Source organism: Uloborus diversus, chromosome 2 (genome assembly GCF_026930045.1).
Source record: "Uloborus diversus isolate 005 chromosome 2, Udiv.v.3.1, whole genome shotgun sequence".
Taxonomy (NCBI): Eukaryota; Metazoa; Arthropoda; class Arachnida; order Araneae; family Uloboridae; genus Uloborus; species Uloborus diversus.
This window is the reverse complement of record NC_072732.1, coordinates 207,301,937-207,326,473: the sequence shown is the minus strand read 5'-3', so window position 1 is coordinate 207,326,473 and position 24,537 is coordinate 207,301,937. Positions and strand designations below refer to the sequence as shown.

Genomic DNA, 24,537 nt, shown 5'->3' with positions numbered 1-24,537 from the left:
CTGCTTCGCTTTTTGTATTGTATATAAATTAGTATTTCGTTGTCCTTTTACCTTATAAAAAATAAATATTATATTTTTAACAAGGCAGTATAAAACACTTTCTGATCAAAGTAAATTTGTATTATTGGTTACGTGAGAGTATTTTTTTTTTTTTTTTTTTTTGAATGAAGTTTTTTTTAAATGAAAAGTTGAATGCAATAAAAAAGAAATTCTCCAGGTTTTTTTTTGTTTGTTTGTTTCATTTAATGTTTGGCAACAGTCAAAGTGATTTAAGTTTCTGTGATGGCGGTGGGTAAAAATGAATCTTTCGTGAAAAGGTTAATTCTTTATGTTTACGAACTGGAAACAAAATAGTTCAGTTTTATGGAAATTGATAATTAATTTACGACAACATTCTTCTTGATATCGTGTGTGCTCTAGTCTATGAAAACGTACATTGAACAACTTATTTGTTGAGCATTGTAATTGGAATTTCAAATGCGTTCAAATCGTGTAAGTCTTAAGACGCTTTTATGTAAGTGATTATCTCAAAATTGCTTATGCCGTGGAATGAACACTTTTACTTGATACCAATCATGCGACAAAGACGATATAGACAATCTCACAAAAACATTCGAAAGAAGAAACACGTTGTCGAACAAAGTTCTAAACTCTTTTTAATTGTGAGCCCTTGAATATCAAATTACGAAACAAAAGCACAAGTTGTCGCGGCAACAGGTTTTCTACATCGTCTTCGACAGTGATTTCATTGAGGTAAGGTTTTCATTTCGCATAGGTTTTTGAATTTCTTCATTGAAAATTGATTCGGGGTTGAAAACCCACTTAAATTTTCTACTTTTTTTTCATTTTCGCAGTAATATTTCTTTTGTTCTGCATTTTTTTATGAACAAAATACAATATTTCATTGTACAAGGGGGAAAAACCGATTGCTATTTTGTTGATTGAAATCTTCCCTCTCTTAAAACGTAATGATTAACCTAGGCCCGTCATTTAAAAATTTTCCCGGTGTGCAGAGGGGGGGGGGTGTCAAAGTGTATATACTGAATGGATTAATCCATTTTCGATTAGGTTGGATGTCTCGCACACCCAGCAGAACTTCAATTCTAGAGTATTCGTATTTTATTCTACTGGATTCCTCAGTGAGTTTTAATAGCTTTTTTTCAAACCAAATAGAAGGTGGTAGCGCACAATAAAGGAATAGGTTAAGATTTGAATGCATTCCATTATTTTGCTGATTGGGGTTAAATAAAAATCGCCTCACAAAAAGTTACAATTTTTCCCATTGTAGATTTTAGTTACGAAGGTAAAGTTTTTGTTATTTCATATTTAATTCAATTATTTCCCATATGACGTAGTAATTTGTATTTGCGTCTTTAAATAGTTGTACATTAGAAATTTCAAAACAACAATATTTCCTTGAAAATTTTGTAAAATTTTTACAAAAAAGTTTTATAGTATATTTACATACATGGATTTATATTCCCTGAAAAGCCTTCGGGTAGAGCAGGGCGAGGAGTTTCGATAGGTACACGAAGTTATATATACACTTACGGTACTGTTTCAGTAGTATTTATTTAAATACTAGTGGTACACGCACGGCTTCGCTCGTAATAGAAAAATTAAAAGGTCTTTTGGTTCGCCTGTATATTTACAAATGTATGGTGAATTTTCTCGCCAATTGGCTTGTACCCGTGTTACGGTTCCACGTTATGATAATTTCGTAAATTACTCGTCCATTTTATAATACTTTTGTTCTTAAAATTGGAATAGAAAAAGAACAAAATCGAATTTTCGAAAAATCGCTTCGAGGTGCACACCCCCATGCTACAAACTAACTTTGTGCCAAATTTCATGAAAATCGGCCGAACGGTCTAGGCGCTATGCGCTTCACAGACATTCTACAGATATCCTCCGGACAGAGAGACTTTCAGCTTTATTATTAGTAAAGAAATAGCACAAAAATATGTAGGGATTACATATACCTTACTTCACCACTTACGTAGCAAAAAAAGTCACTTCAACATTTAAGTGTTAAAAGTATATTTTTTGAAAGCATTTTCAATACATTAGAACCTTATTTATCCGGATCAAATTCGTAACCTTTCTAAAAATCTTACGTTCACATAAACAATTTTAAGCAAAAACGAAATCGTGATTGTGGCTATTTTTCGTAACTCTTGGTACCTCAGTCATCCTAAAAAATCCTTTTGTGTAAAAATGGTCATTTAAAAGTATTCTGCCAAATAAATAAATCAGGCCACAAAAAACTTCGCTGTGCGCTGAACATTCGCTTTTTATTTTCATTGGTACAGCTCCCTGCATAAATTGTACAATAAATTATGGAAATCTAAAAAAACAACTCTGCAACTGAACTTTAATGATAAAGCGTTTGAATGATTGTTTTATTGAAACACTAGTGATACCCGCACGGATTTGCCCGCAATAGAAAAATCAAAAGGTCTTTTGGTTTGCCTGTATATTTACAAATAATGTATGGTGAATTTTCTCGCCAGTTGGCTTGTACCCATCTTACGGTTCCACGTTATGATAATTTTGTATCTCGCCAATTGGCTTGTGCCCATGTTACGGTTCCACGTTATGATAATTTCGTAATTTATTCGTCCATCTTATGATAGTTTTGTTCTTAAAATTGGAATAGAAAAAGAACAAAATCGAATTTTCGAAAAATCGCTTCGAGGTGCACACCCCCATGCTACATACTAACTTTGTGCCAAATTTCATGAAAATCGGCCGAACGGTCTAGGCGCTATGCGCGTCACAGACATCCAGACATCCTCCGGACAGAGAGACTTTCAGCTTTATTATTAGTAACTAGTGGCACCAGCACGGCTTCGCCCGTAACAGCAAATTAAAAGGTCTTTTGGTTCGCCTGTATATTTACAAATGATGTGTAGTGAATTTTCTCGCCAATTGGCTTGTGCCCACGTTACGGTTCCACGTTAAGATAATTTCGTATCTCGCCAATTGGCTTGTGCCCATGTTACGGTTCCACGTTATGATAATTTCGTAATTTATTCGTCCATCTTATGATAGTTTTGTTCTTAAAATTGGAATAGAAAAAGAACAAAATCGAATTTTCGAAAAATCGCTTCGAGGTGCACACGCCCATGCTACATACTAACTTTGTGCCAAATTTCATGAAAATCGGCCGAACGGTCTAGGCGCTATGCGCGTCACAGACATCCTACAGACATCCAGACATCCTCCGGACAGAGAGACTTTCAGCTTTATTATTAGTAAAGAAGATAAAGAAGAAACCACGTCTTTGAACCAGCGAAGACAGTGGACCCATTCTTTATTACGGAATTATGTGATTATATATATATATATATATATATATATATATATATATATATATATATATATATATATATATATATATATATATATATATATATATATACAGGGTGTTCCGTTTTAACCTGCAAGACCTTTATTTTCGAATTGTTAGTCCTAGATGTATACTTCCAATTGCGAAAATGTTCAAAATCAGATGCAGAGTTAAGATATTGTAAGTTTGAAGCAAAAATAAAAATGAGTCAAAAAATACAAAATTAACTTTTTATACGGGTCTTAGGTCTCCTAACTAATATTTAGAGAAATAATCTCCATTGAAAACTATTACTGACACAAAAAAACTTGACATTTGTGCAACCAAAACTCAAGGAGATATTCCATTTCAAAGTTTTAAGGGACCATACAGAAGATGAGATTTAGAACTTATCGTTCTTTTAAGAGAGTAAAAGATTGTCGAAGTAAAAATATATATATATATATATTTTTTAACTGCTATTCAAAAACAACTACAAATGTTATGCCGTGATACACAAAAACACTACAAAGCCTCGAAAAATTTGAAAAACTACACTCTATGCACACACAATTTTAAACACTTGTTAACTGCTATATTTCCCCCCAAAAGGTGTTAATGACGACGAGTGAAAAGTGGTGTAAGTCACGAAGCGCTGCGTTTCATATCTCGGTGAATATTGGTCGAACTAATTTCAAACTTTTTTCTCTGGAATTATTTTTTTTCCATTGAGATTATTTCCCTAAATATATGTTAGGGGACTTGGGGCCCAAGTTAAATTTTGTCTTTTTTGACTTATTTATATTTTTACTTCAAACTTTCAAAATCTTGTCTCTGCATCTGATTTTGAACATTTTTGCAGTTGGAAGTATACATCTAGGACTAACGGTTGCGAAAATAAAGGTCTTTTGCAGGGTATAACGGAACACCCTGTATATATATATATATATATATATATATATATATATATATATACAGTGGCTCCCAAAAATGTTCGTACACCTTGAAATTTTGTAGTAAAACCAATATAACGCAAAACTGAATTCGAATATGAAGTCCAATTTTTTTTTCACACCATTCCTATGCCACTCTGAATAAAACCCAGTAATTTTTTTTTTCAAAATATTGCCAGATTTTATTTTTGAAATTTGTCAAAAAACAATGAGACAGAAAAAATGCGCCACCAAAGTCATCGTACACTGAATTATTTTCGAATAAATTCATGATTAAAATTATCATATGTGGATTTTTTTACTATTTTTGCATCGTAAGGACACTGTTAAGTCATTTGCCTTTAATTTTTTGTTTATTTATTCTCTAATATTCTGCTTATTATTTTTAAATGATAGGTATGCGTAGAAAACAACAAACACGATTCGAAGTTTGATTTTTTTCCCTCACAGTAGCCATAAATTTGTTTGAAATGTCTCCAAATTAGTTAATTTATACCATTCTATAGTGAAGTGCTTGATAGCGCTTTAGTGAGCGCTTTAAACACAAGAATCGGATCGAAAACAAGGTAAGAAAAGGTCAACTGGCAAATTTAACAAAGCGTGATTGGAGGTTTACAGTTAAAAAAAATTATGAAAAATACTCATTTCAGCGTTGAAAAAGTTTCTGCAGAATTGAATGAAACATTTTACGTTTAATTTTTACCTAAAATTGTTCGCCAAAGTTTCTGATTAGCTGGATTAATTGGGATCTCTTCCCGCAGAAAATTTCTTGTTCGTGCGAAAAACAATAAGCTTACGCTTTCCGTCGTAAAATCAATGATAAATAAGCTCAAAACGTTTTGGAACATCGCGTTACTTATAGATGAAAATAAATTCAATATTTGGGGTTAAATTGTTGTATAATTGTCAATAGAAGAAAAAATGAGGAATTTAATCTTAAGAACTCACCTGGATCCGTTAATCAGGACGCTGAAGGTGTTCTTGTGTGAGGGTGCATAACAGCATCAGGACTTGGAAATTTGGAATTTTTTGATGAAATAATGAATTATGCAGTTCATTTAAATATTTCAAAAAGCAATTTTAAACTATTAATTAGATAAAAATTTGGCAATCGGAAACAACTTTGTTTTTTTTTTTATCAAGGTAACGATAAGAAGTACATGTTTGCGTTTGGTGCCTCAAAAATTGTCCTTAAACTTAGAAATATCTCTTCAATCGCCAGATTTAAACTTAATGGAACATATTTGGAGATATCTGGTGGCTAGATTGCGAAAATACACCATTGAAACGAAAAGCGAACTAGAAACAGTAAGACTCGAAGTGCGGCTTACACTTATTCAGAAATTGCATTAAAAAAAAGGAAAAAACAATGAAATCTATTCCCAGACGTTTAAAAGCTGTTGTTGATACTGCTTAATATTCTACTAAATAATAATTTTGTAAAAAGTTAGATTATTTACTTACTTTTTGACATTTTTTCAAAGTGTACGAAGACTTTTGTGAGATAAAATTTCCGGCACTTTTTGGTTTTTGATTTTTAAAAAATTAAGTTTTAATGTTTTATTAAAAATTTTCGCGTAGTTTTGTTTAAAATAGATCATAGATCTTATAATTAAATACCTATTCCGAAGTATTAATTCTAACCAATGCATAGGGTTATATTTCGTTGAAAGTGGTAGGTGTACGAAGACTTTTGGGAGCCACTGTATATATATATATATATATATATATATATATATATATATATATATATATATTGTAAACATTTCTATTTAAATTTGTTACAAAAACATGTTTTTTTTTTGACTTAATGAACGGTAAGTCTGCTTATTTAACGATTTGCAATGCTTATTACCCACACTATGCCCCCCGGGTTATGGATCATCCAGATTACTTTGGTCTCAGTTAGTATGGATAAATGAATTTGCACTGAAGTGAAATTATTAGAGATACTGATTTGTGTTGTATTTATGGAAATTTACCATCTTTAGAATTACTGTAATTGCTATTGTTCACCATTTTCTTAGAACTTTTAGGAAACGATTTTTTAGTTTTAAGGAATTAAAAGTTCTCAAGTTTAGACAGTAGGGTCTGGTGGGGGAAAGTGGTCAATGGGGTAAAGTGGTCATACGTCAAATAAATGACTATAGCTTGGAAATAAATGTTCGAATGAATGTGAAAATTTTATTTTAGGTTCGGGGAGTTAGAAACTACCAATTTCTAAACCTGGCAAAATTTTATTTGGTAAAAAAAATATTTTGTGTAAATATGAAAATTTTAAAAATCTAAACACCTCTTTTAACTTCTTTGGGAAATTTTGTTTGTTAGAATTATGAACAGATTGACGGCATAGGAAGCTTCCTACATGTCTTAAGATCGCTTACTCATTAGCAGTTAGCTGAATATATTTTAGATCATTTTTTAGAACAATTTCAGTAAGATGGGGTAAAGTGGTCATAATATTAGGCTTAACGAATATTGTTTTTCTAATGTCACTTAAGAGTTATGTATAAGGCAGATATGAATTAAATATTAATTTCACTTAATATGTATTGTTTAACGTATTCACATAAATGCACCAATAAATACGTATATGGGTATCTGCGATATGGGTATTTTTTATCTATGCAGATATACATTCGACTATACAAGTATATACTTGCTTTTACTCGTATATATACGAACACTTATATACTCAGGTAGACACGTAATATACACGTACGTACTCGAGTAGATACTTACATACAAGCATATGACATACAAGTATACAGGGTTAGTTTAAACTCTTGGGAAAAATTTTACCAGGCGTTAGAGGGGAGGATAAGAAGCAAGAATCACAAGGAACATATGGTCACAAACACAATGCTGACGCGCTACATGCACGCAAAGCCAAAGACTGGTGGATGCAAAACAGGTCACAAATTTGTTACACTAAGACAATTTTGCACAACATTTTAGGTTGTAAGGTTTTAAAGCGATTGAAGAAATTTGCTTCCTGCAGCTGTAATGCATGCGTCGCAATCACAAAGCACTCTGTTTTAATAACGAGACTTTTGAAAAACTTTCATCCGTCGCTGCGCCTTTGTTGCGATGCGTGTATTAGAACTACTACGGGCCGTAACTTTTAAAAAGTGCTCTAAATATTTCTTAAAATCTAAATTTTGAGTAAAATCATCTTTGTGTAAAAAATTTGTGACCTGTTTTGCATCCATCAGTTTCTGGCTTTGTGTGCATGTAGCGCGTCAACGACCATAAACTCCTTATTATTCTTTGCTTTTTATCCTCACCTCTCACACCCTTTAGATTTTTGCTCAAGAGCTTGGATTCACTCTGTAGGCATACATGTATGTAAGCGTATATATTCGTGAATACATATATGTACTGGCTGACGAGTATGTACAAACACATAAATGTACGTATATACGTTTTTTCAGGTATATAACTGTGTTTACACGTATACATACGTATGTACTCGTGCTTCCATACATACGTGTACATACGTGAGTAGACACGTACAAACACGCACTGGATGCATCCACGAATTAACTCGTGTATACCCGTATATACATTTATGTATATACCCACATGTACACTTGTACATATATGCGTATATACGTCTACTATACATGTATATACTCAGGTATGCAAGGTATCTACTCATATATGAACGTGATTACTCATGTTTTACACGACACGTATATACTCGTGAATACACGCATAAATTAGTGCATATACTTGTAACCATAAAAATAACTGAAATATACAAATATTAGGGTTATTTAATACGGTTTTGCATTTATTTTTAACTATGACCACTTTACCCCATGCTATGACCACTTTCCCCCATCCCATGGGGTAAAATGGTCATAAATATAAAGGGAAAAGAAAGTGTTATAAAATTAATTAAATCAATATTTTTTTTTCTAAACTTCAATGTACTGTAAGATAAATAAATACCTTTGTGCTGAATAGTAAAGTCAGACCAAACAACGTAAGTAGAAGCACAAATTTGTAAATTACAGCAGACACGTGTTTCGGCGTTACAGGGAACGCCTTTTTCAATGCAAAAAATAATGAGCTTATGGATGAAAAGACATCCGACAAAAGCCAAGAGCAGATAAGCATGCAGCTTAAAAGATAAAAACAGCGGATTAGCCAAACACCAATGACAAAGTTATAAACCGATCAGGAACCAATAGGAATGCAAGCAAAGGCCAGGAACTTTCACTTAGGTACGAACCCAGAAAGAAAGAATTCAATTGGACAAGGATTAAGCCGAAGCTTAAACAAAAAGAAAAGAAATTGCCAGTAACCGTGAACAGCAAGAAAGGAAAAGCAGAATGGAAAACCATGAAATAAAATAAACAGAAACACAAAATATTCGAAAAAAGGAAAAATAAAGATAAATAGAAGAAAATTGGGGGGGGGGGGGGTGTCAATCAAGACAAAAAGGTAAAAATAAACAAAGGAAGATAGATAAAAACGAGTGAAAAAAAAAGAAGGGGGGGGATGGGGAAAGGACAGTATTAAAGATATGGGAGCCAAATGTTAGAAAAATATGGAACTGCACTAAGATCGTTAACTAAGTTAGAACTGTTCCTCAAAATATGAAAGGATTCCCAAAAGTCAAGATCTGATGAATTGGGGCATTTTTGGATAATCTGATAAGAGTTAAAATCAAAAGAGTGATTCGAATCCCAACAATGTTGAGCAATACTAGACTTATTTAATTGTTGTTTTTTCACATAATTTTGATGCTCTTTCAAGCGAATTTTTAAAGCACGCCGAGTCTGTCCAATATAGGCAAGTTTACAACTACAATTAATTCTATAAATTCCACAACAATTAAGAGGGTGAATAGGATCTTTAAGAGAAGAGAAAAAGGCGTTCCCTGTAACGCCGAAACACGTGTCTGCTGTAATTTACAAATTTGTGCTTCTACTTACGTTGTTTGGTCTGACTTCAATGTACTGTGTTCTTTAATAATGCAATGTAAAATAACAACAAAAAAAGTTGAGGTGTTTAAATTATTTGTTGTATTTATTATCCACTAAAGTTGAAAACCTACGATTTTATGACCACTTTACCCCACCAGACCCTACTTAGCAAATTGATTGGTCGCGAATGTTTCATCGTTTCCCTTGCTTTAAGATGATCATTTTTTACTGTTCTCAGTGCTTTGAAATTCAATGAATGAATTAAATGTCTTATGGTGTTAATCCTTGAAGTAATTGTTGATTAGCAGAAAGTTGTACTACAGTTATTAAAAAATAGGTCAGAACTATCCATAGCTGGTTTATTTCGAACTTAGCAATCAGGCAGTTTTCTTAAATTATCTAGTTACTTTAATACAATATCGGCAGAAAGAAGAAAAAGGTTTCTACAGTAGATGTGGTGTTATTCAGTGCTTCTTTCAAACGTTTTGCTCCGGGGAAGGGGGGAGGGAGTTGGAGGGGGGCAGTTTGAAAGTTTTGCGGGGGGGGGGGGCAAGGGCGTGTTCAATGGGGCGGGGCACTTTAATAGTTCGGAAGTGGTCAAGTGCGTATTTTAAAGAGTCGGACACGCACCTTCCCCCCAAGAAATTATTTGAAAATTGCCAACGTTATTACGTATTTCGTTAATGAATTGCACGTATTTTCCAGGGAATAAAATGTGCTTTTAGCTGTTTGTTGCCAGCGAATTACAAAATGGAGGCTACAGAGGCCGATCCCCCCCTCCCCCGGATGATGCAGTTCCGAATTTTCTATCATTTCCTTTCTTTTTTAAAAATAATTTATATCGTAAAAGAAATGTAATCCAAACTTTTCTTTGGGGGGGGGGGAGGAGTTGGCCTCCTTCGGGGGGTGGGCACCGCCCCCCGGAGAGATTCCTAAAAGAAACACTGAGTGTTATTTCAAACAGAACTTTGAAGGAAGAGATTCAGGTGCGCTTTAATCTTTTACTTTTTTTTAGGAGAGGGTTCCCCAACTTACCGAAATGAATCTCGGAAAGTAACTGACTACTTTGAATCTTACCCAATCATAAAATGCAAGCAGAAACACTACCTATATCCAAGATGAAGTCATTAGGCATCACTAAAAGAAAGGGAAAAAATGCATCTTTTGAAAACTCTCAAAATTTATCCAATCGTCGCGCAAAATGGGCCGAAAAATGAAAACTTTTTTGCAGGTCACGGTGACTTCCCGTTTCTTCCCTTCCGGACGCCCCTGGTTTGATCAGGGCCTCAGATTCATTAATCGGATTTCTCATACATACCCATGAGAACTTTAGCTTAAAGACATACATTGTTTCTAAGCCGAAATTCCAAGTCAAGAACTAATTACTAAAGAAACTCTTTGATTCCGTTGCTTTAAATTTCAACTTGGGGAAAGGAACAAAATTGTAAAATTTTGTAAATAGTCTGTAAACTTCAAAAAAGAAAAGCACTAAGGCTTTTGGATCACTTTAAAAATTATATTATGCTTGGTATTCAATAATTGGTAAATTGCTAGAATTTCATCTAATCAGGGAAATTTTTAGAACTATATATGTATATATATATACGTTAACTCTCTTTGGCAGTGAATCCCGCTATTTCCACGAGCAATGTAGAAGTTACGAAATTTGCTCATAACGTGATTTTCAAGGTCTATCACGTAATTTTAAAACCCTACTCCGCTGTTTCATCGTTTTTTTTTTTTTTTTTTTGAATTATCAAGCAATCAGGAGGAAGAGCCCCCCAAACACACCGCCATCTAACAATACCTAAGATCGTCTAAGTAGCTATTTTGAATCTTTAATTTCGAAAAATTACCAGGCCCTTAACCTTATCAAATATAGCCTACAACCGCATTTTTAAGAGTTCAATTTCAAAAAATTCCTGGGGAGGGTCCCTCGAAATCCGTCCCTCTAATATCAAAGGATGACGAAAATTGTGTTTTTAAAACTACAATTTCGCTAGTTTTCAGGGGATGAACCCATGAACCTCTGAATTTCTCCCTCTAGCATCCGACTCTCTTGTGGCAGCGAATCCCGCGATTTCAAAAAGCAATGTAAAAGTATCTTTTTTTTTAAATTATCTCTCACTAGTTTAGCAGGAATAGACAATCCCTATGACTCCGTTCCAAAAAGTCGAAATTGTGGGTCGCAAAGGGCCTCATCATACTTTGTAAATCCCAAACAAACCAAAATGTGATCATCGTTTAAATACCAGTTAGGCATTTCCTGAAGTATTTACTTTGACCACTCAGCCATTTCGCAAGCCCATTCCTACTAATTTAATAAAGAAAGGGTTTCACCGATTCAAAACATTCATCTAATTTTATTGTTGCTCAAAAAATGGGGAGGGGGGGATCGTAAGGAAACTTGCATCCGGTGTAAAGACTTTGAAGTGCAGAACTTTTTCAAGTTCTACACTTCAAATTTGTCATTATTAAGCGTAATTCTTAACGTAATTCGTGTAAATTTAGTATTGTATATGTAGGGCCATGTCACAAAGTTTGAACACAAATATTTGTTGCATTAAGATGTGGAAATTTATTCTTTTTCGCTGGTGTAAAAGTCCTACTAATGCACAAACTCGGGGGGGAAAAAAATGCGCTAATCAAATAGTACATTAAGTGAAGTTGAAATAAATACCTTTATGCATGGAAAATAAGAAATAACGCATGGTTGCAACGTTTAGTTTGCACAAAAATTGCAAATTTTTGTGCAAACTAAACGTTGTTACAGTCGAGCCCGCTTACTGGAATATCGGTTAAAAAATATCCCGGTTTATATAATGCATTTTTAATGCATCACCACAATTTTATGTGTTATTTTGATACCGGTTAATGGAATATGCCGCTTATTAGAATATTTTTTTGTGGAAAAATGGCTATTCTTTTAAGCGGGTTCAACTGTATTTCTTATTTTTAGTATATTAAATAGCTGTGAGGCAATAAAAGCATATGTTGCGGACTCTATTCATGATAATAAATTAAAATTGAGTTCCATTCTCTCTGAATCTAGTTATTATATGTTTTTAACGTTTTGCTATTTAAAACACAGATACATTACAGGTAATAGGAATGCGAAAATTTTATCTTTTAATTCAAAATTTTTAGAAAAAAAAATTCAAATGCACAGAAATGCTTAATGTTGCGGACTCTATAATCTGTGTCAATTGACTTAATGACCATAATTTTTTTTTAACTTACCAATGTATTTACAAGAAGAAAAAAAATAGTTAAAAGCTTTCTATTAGTGAAGAAATATAATCTGTTTCTTTAGTGCAAGAAAGGAATTTTTCAGAGCTAATGGGTGCTGAAACCGTCGGAAAATTTAGGTATTTCATGGTTAGACTTGTTTTAAAGTCTGTTTCTTTTCTTTTTTTTTAATGTCCTAAATTTTGTTGATCATTTGTCGAATGAGAACTTTGCGCCTCATTCTGGTATGCAATTGTAATATTTTCTGAAGATACAATTGAACCAAATTTCTCTAGTGGAATCCTTTTTAATTTGATGTTTTAACTTTGCGAAATACTCTCCTTGTTTTATCTTCATTGTAAGGGTAAAGATATAATCGGAGAAAACGTATGACATGAACTTGGGCAAAATCGTTTTTAGGACATTTATGCCATAATACACTGTGCCTTCATACATAGTTTGCTTAACGCGATTGTTTTCTCCTATTGGCGCCATTTCATTAGCACTTAGGTATTTTCTTCATGGAGAATGATTTGAGACACTGGAGTCTTCGTTCGTCGCCGATTCACAAAACTCACGCTCCAAAGTTAGTAAACCTATAGATGTATGACAATTATGAGCCATACAGTTATCACTTTAAATGTCGTGCATTAACCAGTCTACAACTTCTCGCGCTTTCTTGCGGAATGCAATTTAAACAGATCAGATTGCAAACTTTTCAAAGCAAGCAAAGTTTACTTTTGCATATGTATTAAGGCCCATCGAGAGGTCGTGTCAGCCTAGTCGGAAACTAAGGCGCCCGGGCCTTGGAGGCAACGGCGTCATTGACGCAAACAAAAAAAAAAAAAGGAGGGGAACTCCCGAATAAGAGAAAGCGTAAAGATTAGGTAAAATTTACTCTTTTGTCTGTTGTGGCACTTAAAATAGTTATTTATTTTCTAGTCAGCAGTTTTGATTCTCCCCCATTTTTTTCTTCTTTTTTCCCTTTTCTTTTCTCCCCTCCTTTTTTTTGGGGGGGGGGGGTCCACCTTGACTCTCTGTCCTGTATGTACTTGAGATCAGGTCCGTCATTTGGCTGATTCGGTGCTTTGCTTGTATTTTTATGCTTTTTTAAATGCATTGAATTCATACCTTTTGACCCCCCCCCCCCCGAAATTCTTCAAACGACGGGCCTGTCTGCTGAGATACGAGGTGTGGCTATGAAATAGCGAGAGTGCCGCTGTAAATCGTTTTATTTTGATTTCATACTTTTTTTTTTAAATTATCACTTTCAATGTAATCCCCCCCCCCCCTCCCAACCCTTTCACTTTCCCTATAACGCTTTGGGCGAATCTTCCGTAGTTCGAAGCAGTGCTGAAAGTCTTCTGTCGGCTCCTTTAGGACGCGTGCGGCTTTCTCTTTCACAGCTTCAACGGACTACAAACATTTTTCTTTTAGTACAGATTTCACCTTAGGAAATGTATGGAAATCACGCGGCGTAAGATTTGGCGAATGAGGCTGATAGTCTTCAAACTGGGATGTTGAACTTGGCTAGAAACCTCCTGAGAGACAATGTGAAATGAGCGTGAGCCAGCGCATTGTCTTGGTGGAGAACCAATCACTAGTTTTTCCACAATTCGGGTCGTACAATTTCAGCAGTCGCATGAATACTTAACCAACGGTCAGATCGAATCAGATCACCGAAATTTCGATATCGTCATCCATTTTTAACGTGGAAATGCGGCCCGGGCGTGAACTATCTGGAACATCTTCTTGACCATCTTGAAAACGCTTAAACCACTCCAATATATATATATATATATATATATATATATATATATATATAAAATAAAAATTTCAGTAGCGGTTATTCCACCGTTATAATAACGCATCGTTCAGCTGGTTTTAATCTTTTTTTTTTGCTCTGAAAATTTTTAAATAAATATTTTCTTTTAAAAACAAATAATTTACCATTTAATTCTTTTAAAAGTAGTAATTTTCTAACAAATCTGCAGCTACCAATAATTTATTAATTACTAAACTAAAACTAAGTTCAAAATAAGCAAATAAATAATCAGAATAAAAATAAAGTATCAAATTAACTTAGTTAATAATTGACATACTTGATACGATCGCCAAAACTTTAGGATAGGCAACAAATATTGAAAAAAATCCCGAATTTGTGCAACTTGCAATATTTTTGGACTTGACAAAATTTTTAACATGATAAACTTTCCCTGATTTCCACATTCTATTTCGGGTCTAAAAGGCTTTAACTCTTACGACCAAATTTGTTTTCTAAAATCTTTATTGATTAAAGACACTGGTGAAATGATAATTTTTATGAGTCTCTTGAATCAGCTCAAATGCAAATGAATAAAATTTTTGAATGATCGCGGGAAAATTACAAATGCACAAGTCTTTAACTCACAATAAAACGTAGAAGATAGTTCAAAAATAATGCTTTAAAAAAAAAAAAAACTTATAATTGTCGAAGGGATAGAAACACACAGTAAATAAGACTGAGCGAGCTTTATAGAATTGGATGAAATCGGATTTTGAAATGCGTGAAAAATTGAGATTGATGTTGACACGTAAAAGTGTAAGAAATGGCAAAGATGCGTTAATTGTACATCTAATCTGTAAAATTCAGTAAGTATGTATGCTCCAGAATTTAAAATCGAAAACCGATTGTCAGTTTCCATGATTTTTGAGCTTTTTTTTTTTTTTTTTTAAATCGTGACTTTCTACTACCATTTTCGATCATGGTCGAAATCCATGACTTTCTCAGACTTTCCAGATTTGCAGTTCATATTAAACAGGGTTTGGTTTCTTACAAAAGAAACCAATTTCTTCCAGGAGTGGGTATGAAACTGAAAAAGATGGTGTGGGGGAGAATGGAAGAAACTAGAGTAATTGGACAAAACCAACAGAAAATAAAAGTTGTTACCTTTTCAAATATAACATTAAATTAGCATAAATATATTCTAAGAATAGTTATATCTATTGTAAAGGAGGCGACATTATTAGTACAAGAAATTTTATTTCTGAGAAAATAAACAACTATTTTAAAGCACAAGTTTTGGATTTGACACATATATTTACTGGCACTTCTGTTAAAACTTAAAGGAGCATTGTTATTGTTAATTTCGTAAGGGAAATGCTTTTTCGTTTCTGCTAAGTTCGACCAATTACATTGTGGGGCAGACAAAAAAAAAAAAAAACCCCTTAAACTTTCATGACATTCTTGCCGTTTCTTTTGAAACTAAGACCTCTTGAATCCAAATATGACCACTATTTTCCCCCTACACTTCTTACTTTTTGGAATTGGCGCCCCCTAATTATTCTGTTTTCAATTGTTTCATAGCTATTATTTTTATTTGGATGGAAATGACGAGCTGTCAAAAACTAAAAAAAAATTGGGGGTGCCATATCCAAAACGTGGGACACGCAGGGAAAAAAAGGTGGTCATATTTAAATTCAAGGGGTTATTTTACATAAAAAACAGCAAGAATGATGTCAGAAGCATTTTGAAGGTATTTTTTTGTTGCACAGTATAATTGGTTTAAACAGATTGTCATTAGTTGTAATTTATAGCCAAAAGAATTCTGGTTTTTCAAATTATGCTAGACAATCTAATCTAGACTATCAAATTATTCATGAGTTTCATAACTCAATACGATATATCCATATGAATTAAATGTTCCGATTTGAGTCCAAATAGTAAAAATATTTGAGGCATGTAAATTATAAAATACCAAGTATAAATAGTACAAAATATTGTGCTGTTTGAATTTGTGATCAATTTATAATGTGTAATTAATGGTAATTGTTCTGATTATAAGGTAGAGAGCCCAAATATCGCCCACGTATATAATTTGCTTCCAAAGATATAAATATTTATTATTTCAGCATGAAATTGGTCTGAAGTTGTTGTGATATTACGTGGTTACAATGAAACCTGTGTATAACGATACTGTCTATTACAATAAACCTGTCTATAACGATATTTTCCTTGTTCCCAGAAAAATGTCAGGATGAATAATCAAACTGTCTATAATGATAACCTGTCTATAACAATACTTTTTTAGGTCTCAACAGTATCGTTGTAGACAGGTTTTACTGTACATGTTCCAGGAATAAAAAATATATCCGCATGTTTGACATCTTAATAGAAAAAATAAAAAAAAGCTGAACACTAACATTTTTCATACTAAACAGATGTTCTTCATAATATCCACTGAGTATTTCTAAATTCGCCTGCATAGAAGCATAGAAAAATCTAAGAAACAATTGAGGAACAAACATTACTTTATTTTTACAAGCATTTGCATAGATTGTGTAAAACGTGTAGAGGACTAATAAGCTACAATCTTGGAAAATACAAAACTTATGACTCCTTTTCTTTAACTATATCTTTCATAAAACTAGTGTAATCAGTTCTATGTTTGTGACATGAATAAAATCCTTCACTAATGCCACACTTTGCATCATCATCCTTATTGTTACTGTTGCTCTCAACCATTCATGCTTAGAGTGGTTCATCATAATCAGCCAAACAGGCTGATAGAGAACCTCTTTCTCGTGTTTTGTTTCTTTTAATCTGACCGGCTTGTGGCTTTTCAAAAGGGATCTGTCTCTGACTTTGATTTTTCTAATTATTCTGGGGAAGTAATTTTACAGAACTGGTGACAACAGCTGCTGTGATCCAGCCTTGGAATTTGATGCAGGGGTAATGAAAGGGTTGATATTACTATGACCAAACATAGGGGATGTTGCTCAATTCTGGCCATTGTCAAGTTTTACAGTTGGCTACTGTTGCTGGTCATTAGGCATTGCAGGGTTCATGGTGTATGCCACCACCTTAGTCATTAAGAAATTATGATGGGCAATATTAGGAGCATATAGGTGTATTTGGACCACATATCTTATGTAATTTTTAAGGTTTATTTAAAAAAAAAAAAGAAATATTCTTCTATCTCATGAAAATGTACTTTATAAGGTAAATCTGTAACAAGTCAGTTTCTTATGTCTTAAGTTTAAAAGAAACTTATTTCTTTGGGAATGTTTTTCTCTCTTTTGGAAGAAACTCTAGCATTAAAACCACTCAACTAAAACAAAAGTTAAGGCTTTGAACTTGGGGAATTTATAACCTGATAAAAAAAAACAGTACAAAGATTTAAATAGCGTAAAATATAATTTATTTAAGAAAAACAATACCAAAAATACACAATAGAAAATCAGATCTTGTTTAAAATTGAAAAGCACAATGCCCTCTAATTAAAGAAAACAATATATCACCGAATTTGAACCATTTTAGCTTACACAATGCTAATCTATATGTAGAAATAGTGCACAAATAAAACATTTCATCCAACATACATTAAAAATTTTGAAACAATAAGTTGACAGTAAAATTTGATTCTTCAAATGCAGTACATATTCCACAAATTAATAATAATCATACAAATCTTTATTTATTTTTTCTTTATTTACATAAGTTACTTTACTAAAATAACGCACTTAATGTTTTCAAATATGACGCAACGATAAATTTGCTGACAAATGTAAATACAAAATGAGCCACCATCCCTATAACTGATTTTCCATAATGGTGATGTTAGACTTATTTGTTTTTCAAGGCTCGTTACAACTTTTTCCCCTTTGAAGCATTTATGCTTGTACATCATTTGACCTAAACTACAAGGCACATCAAAACTTCAACAGATTATACAACCCCACCCCCCCAACGAGCTTTGTTTAAAGTATCTTAAATATGTCATAGATTTTGTAATTTTGCATTTTTTGATTTATTGAAATATTGAGAGTGGAGCTATTGCATTAAAAATTCATAGTTAGCATGCATTTATTTAGTTTATATACACACAAATTATTAGGTACACAATGTTCAAACTATTTAAGCGCATTAAATGGCAAGATTGAGCAATGCAGGTATGAATTCCTTTATAAAATATCAGTATTTTTGCAAAAAGGGACTAGAAAAGTATGGAAGATAAAAAAAAAAAAGTTAGAAATGAGTTCTAGAAAAATATTAACTGCAGAAATTTTTACGAACTTTTCTGAAAAGGGTTGATTATTTGACCTTTACTATCTCTAATAGTTAGAAACAATTCAATTTAAAAGCTTTTGCCACAATCAATATCACATAAAATGCAGAAAAGTATTTAAAACTTGCTTTCAAATCAAGCTAAAACAGTGAGATTTCTTAAAGGAATAAATTAAAACTTATTTTAGCCATAACCAAAAAAAAAAAAAAAAAAAAAAAAAAAAAAAAAAAAAAAAAAAAAACACATTTACTCTGTAAAGTAATTTACAGCACTTTTTTCATAAAATAACCATTTCATGATATATATTTTCTATTCAAAAAGAGTAACAGGAAAAATAAAACTTTTAAACAACAAAACAGTGATACAGTTTTGGACGGAATGAACTGTATTAAAAATGCAGCAAACTATCATTTGATATAAGCTAGATTAAACTTCAATTACATTTAGTTCCCTACGTAAAAAACATTCTTGCAAAGTTTGATTTGCTGAAGGAGCTTTGTTTCATTTAAATAGCACACTGTCATGATAAACAAAATTGTAAACTGTATTGATATTAAATATGTAAGACGGAAAATATCATTTGTATAATGGCAATATATTTTAGTAAAGAGATAGAGAGAAAAATATTTTTACAACTTTATGTTAAATTCCTTAATGTTTTGTTGTTTCATAAATACTTATCCTAGGATAACAGAAAAAATTAAAGGCAGAAACACCCATGAAGATTGAATACACAAAATAGAGAAAAAGCCCAAAAAAAGTAGATATAAAAAAAAATGTGTTTTTTACTATTTTCATCATCCAAAAATAATCTTGCACCAGTAGAAAGAAAGAAAAAAAAACTTAATAATTTTATGTATTTAAAATTATGAAACATAGATGGCACCACTACTATAAACATGGTCGGATCTCTAAACATTCGGTTCTATCAATGTTTTCTTCTTTTATAAAAATTATAAAGTTAAGAAGTATGGATAGCAAAATAAGCTGTTTATTTGAAAAAGCAACTGTTGAAAACGAAATAAAGACTTACTAAGTAAGAAAAACCAATATGTATGAACGACAGGAAGAACATGAATCACATCTGATTGATAAAATGTTCATTTATACATAAACTACATAACTTACATATTTTGTAATAAAGAAATTCTTTTTATAGATCTATAGAGACAAGATAAAGAAACTGAAAGGGAAAATAAATCAAAAAGGTGAAGAGAAGAATTAATTATGGGGAATATTTTTATTGTCCTATTTACCAGGAATGCAGAGTTTGAGTAGAAGAGTCAGACTGATTTCGCAACAAAGGAGTCGCTTAAAAACATGCAAACTCTTGCATTTCTTAAAAGTTTTAACAGACACTCATTGCCTTTTCTTCTTTCTTTTTTTTTACTGACGATTTTTAACCCTCTAATCGGGTTCGAGATTTGTAAGTACGAAAGAACATGTAGGAATCATACTTCAACTAATTCCTGGGGAAGTGTCGCCCCAGTAATCTTTTGCCACCAGCCAATTTTCTTTCAATACATGGTCTTTCTTTCAAGTCACGGGCATTCAGGGTTTGCCGATATATATCATGATGTATATCACGATATCTATCTGATATCTATTTTGAGAATATTATGATATTTTGATAATTTCGATTTTTTTTTTCAACTACGGTACTTTCAATATAAAAATTATTAATCATAGTAATATTGTTCATTTATTATTTAAATAACCAAAAAGTTATATGTTTCTGATGTATGAATACGTCATTAAGGAAACAAAGTAATATAATATTCCTTTTTATTTTATACTAGTGGCACCCGCACAGCTTTGCCCGTAGTAGAAAATTAAAAGGTCTTTTGGTTTGCCTGTATGTTTAAAAATAAAGTATGATGACTTTCTCGCCAATTGGCTTACCCATGTTATGGTTCCATGTTATGATAACTTGGCAATTTACTCATCCATCTTATGATAATTTTGCTCGGGAAAATGTTCTTAAAATAAGAATGAAAAAAGAACAAAATTGAATTTTCGAAAAATTGCTTCAAGGTGCACATCCCCATGCTACAAGCTAATTTTGTGCGAAATTTCATGAAAATCGGCCGAACGGTGTAGGCGCTAAGTGCGTCAGAGATTCTGATAGACAGACAGAGAGAGAGAGATCCGGACAGAGAGATATCCAGACAGACTTTCAGTTTTATTATTAGTAAAGATTAATAAAACTATTAGCAATGTAACAATTTTAGTTTATATTAAAAATGCCTAATCAAATACTAAACATTGGTGAGGAAAAAAAAGAATGTCTTATAACTGTGCACCGACTAATGCATATTTTTTACTTCTGAATCATATAACTGTGTAAAAGTTGTTAACAGAAGAAAAATGCATAAAACAGCTAATGCTAAATTTCTCCATGAAAATTGATGATAATGTAAAATGAAATATTAGATGTAAGAGTAATGAAAGAAACCTTAACTTTAAGTCTAAATATTGTAATAATAATGTTAAAAAAAAGAGTGATTTGAGAATGCTTTTACTATTTTGAAGACTTTAGTTTGTGTTGGTTGAAAATATGGGATAGATGTCAAAATATTTGATATATATCAAAATATCGGATATTTTCCAAAATATCATAATATTTTCAAACCCTGCTGGCATTGAGGCAACAAAGAAGGTTGTTTGGTAACAAAATTTAGTGATATATATTTATATAAATCCTGTAGCCGACTAATCCCTAGGCAGGCAACTAATAAAAATTCTGATAAATAATTTTCAGGTGATCTTACGAAAATAAAGAATGTTTTTACATGTACATATCTCTATTCAGATTAGGCAGGACATTTCACATCACCATGACACATTTAAAAGAAAACAACCATGGTAGTTACGGTTACAACTAATGGAGGTAAATCACAGAAGAATTTTGCAAGAAATTTTTTTTTGCTTTCCAGTGACCCTTCAAAACTTGAAAGTATGCTTCTTGATGGGCAGCTATTTGTTAAGCATTAAAAAAGTTCAAAATAATCCTTTTTCAAATTTTTAAGAAATGAGATTTTTGAGTAATTTTACTTTAAAAATTGCAACTATTTTCAAGTTTTATTTTCAAATTTAAATTCTTTCGCTGTATGTGTCTTAGGTTTACAATAAAATATAATGCAAAAATGTCATAAAAAGAATTAATTATTTCTATCTCTGTTTCTGCTTTTTTTCCTCCTTCCTATGAGGGTGAAAGAAGTAAAAAAAATAAAATAAATGCCAGAGTCGAAGTCTGTCATTTTCCCTCCGATACCGCAGCCCTGGTATTTACAACAAATTTGTTTTACTAGAATAGTAGTAGCTTCTTCCATTAGCAGCAAAAATTTTACACTTACACATTTTAAGTATTTTTATTGTCTTTGTCAAACTAAAGAAAAATCTTGTTTGTCTTGTACCAGATCTCAGAACCAAATTTGTAGGTGTTTTTTAAATAGATTTTCTTAAATAATAAGGTAAAATTAAGATAGCAAGAAGGTAACTTATTGTACATAAAAAATAAACTTTTAAAGATGGTACACTTTTTTACAATTTATAATTTGTTGTGCTAAGTGTAAGTGACTAAGTTTCATATGAACATAACAGGTTTCTGAAGTAGAAGACCTTGTTAAGATATGTGAAAAATTATTTATTTTTTAAATGTCTTGTAAACAATTCTATGAAATTTTGTTACAAAACATTTTTATTGCAATAATTAAGTCTGTATGTTTAAGTATTTGTTTTTGTAATTACCCACATTTACCAAATTTTTGATTCCCTGGACTGCTTTTGGTCCCAGTTAATCTGTATAAAATAGATTGTACGGTACTTCTCAATCTTTCAGCAAACTTTTCACTTTTAATCTGATAGAAGAGAGTTTTTACGAAGCAATTCTTATAAAAATTAGCTGCATTTGGAATGTATACTATTCTTCCAATTTTCAGAAAGGTAATCATGAATTATATAACAAACAATATATTTTAAAGCAATGGAAAAATGGACGGATTATGAATGACTGACTGTAGATACAGCTAGGACTGACTTATCACTGAAAAGTATGAAGAACATTGACAATTTGACCCCAAGCTTTCAAGTACAACAGAAAAATGTTATTTTAACAGTAAATTAAAATATTAAATTAAAAAATATGATGATTACTATAGAATAGTTGAGAACAATGGGAGGATATATGTTGCTTATTAAGTAAAAATTCTAAGTAAGTTGTTTAAAATTACACAAAGCATTTATTCTCAGCATTTGAAAAGCATTATTTTTGCTTTCACTGCATTAAGCAAAATAATGCAAAAATAATAAACACTTTAGGTTGTTTTTGAATTAATTAAATTATGGATAAATACATTTAATTCATCAAAAATTGTTATTTCATGGAAAATTTATTACTCAAGTTACATTTGTAGATACTTACTAAGTTAACCATATCTGGGAGACATGAAAAAAAATCAAAAACGTAAAACAGTTTATTACTGAAGACTTTATTACTAAAATCTTCAGTAATAAAAAGACTTTAGTAATAACTTTCATGAAAAAGACTTTAGTAATAACTTTCATGAAAAAGACTTTAGTAATAACTTTTATGAAAAGAAATCAAAATTTCACAATTGTTACTAATTTACCTTAGATGAAAACCAAACTAATTATTTTCCCTCAACAATAAAAAAAATATTTTCATACAGATATACCATTGCACTTGCAAACTTTTGGGTCAAATGTTAAGAAATAAATGGAGAATGTAATGAAAACTGTCCTTTCTTGATAAGTTTCACAAATGAATCCAAATGACTGCTTATTTATGATGACTCCAGAGTAGCAAAAAGGTTTCATAACTTCCATGTCTGTATGAAATAAATGAGAATAGGCAGCAGACTTGCCCAGATCACAGATGATGAAAGGATTAGATGTTTAGCACCATTGCATCCATCAGTGAAACAAGTGTACACACAAGATCGATACTCCCTCTCATCGCCGGGGCGACGCACATATTCGCAATAGTTTCCATGGTGTCTTGAAGAGCAGAAACGTCGAGTTCCGATTGTACCTGAAAAGATGAAGCATCAGATGAGTGATTGTGGGTTCATTCTAACATAACAGAAGTTTATGTAAAATATTAAGTATATTAAGAGCACAGGAAATAGTAGTTAGGTAACATTTAAACCAAGTCTTTATGTTCTTCAAAAATCGTGAAAAAACATGAATTTGGTCTATTTCTCTTGAAGCAGTATGAAAAAATTTAATTTTCTAACATTTTGCTGATTTACAAACATACACAAGTTGATTAATAACATTCACATTCAAAATTAACTGTTTTAAAGATTGATAAGTGGCTGATTTAGGATTTTTAAAGAAATTTCTATCGAAAGCTTGTTCTGATATTAGCAGTAAAACCTTATAATACTGTTATAAAATTCACTATTTGTATTTTTTTTTTCCATTTTTGATGATTTTTTTAAAACAAATTTATTATATGATAATTTAACAAAAATTGTCCTAGGTTAAAATATCAAAAAAAAAAAAAAAAAAAAAAGCCACGAAAACCTGGATTATAATTAGTTTTTTGGATTAATTATATTCGCTTTGATGATGCAGAGAATATTTGGCGCAAGCCAATAAAAGGTTAGCCCTTCTTAATCGGGGTTTGGATGTTCCAAACTCTACCACGATAAATGAATTTCGGCAATGTAGACTCTTTATTTATAAATTTAAATGCTCATATGGCTCTGCTACAGGCTCTCAAAAGCATGGGCGTCGCTGGCTCTTCGTTATTGGGGGGGGGGGGGACAATTGATGCAATGCAGAACAATCACCAAGGGGTTATACCCTCCCCCCATTTTTTCGAAAACGGGAACTTTAATTTAGTGGTGTAAAAAGAAACGGGAAGCCTTCCAACTCAAAAATAAAAAGAATGAAATAATGAATATAAGTAAGAATTAAATATCCGTGTGCTGAAAAGTAAAAGAAGACGAAACAAAGTTCATAGGTACAAATCTTCAGGAAGCAGCAAGCACGTGTTTCGGAGTTACAAGAGA

General features: G+C 32.0%; 1 protein-coding gene across 1 annotated transcript in view; it reads right to left on the bottom strand.

Moving 5' to 3' along the window:
• Positions 1-18,729: 18,729 nt before the first annotated feature.
• LOC129217648 (U-scoloptoxin(05)-Er3a-like) overlaps positions 18,730-24,537 on the bottom strand; it is a 34,025-nt gene continuing 28,217 nt past the window's right edge. The window contains exon 3 of the mRNA XM_054851976.1: positions 18,730-23,549. Coding sequence (XP_054707951.1) covers positions 23,332-23,549 — 218 coding nt within the window. The 3' untranslated portion in view covers positions 18,730-23,331. The remainder of the gene's footprint in view (positions 23,550-24,537) is intronic.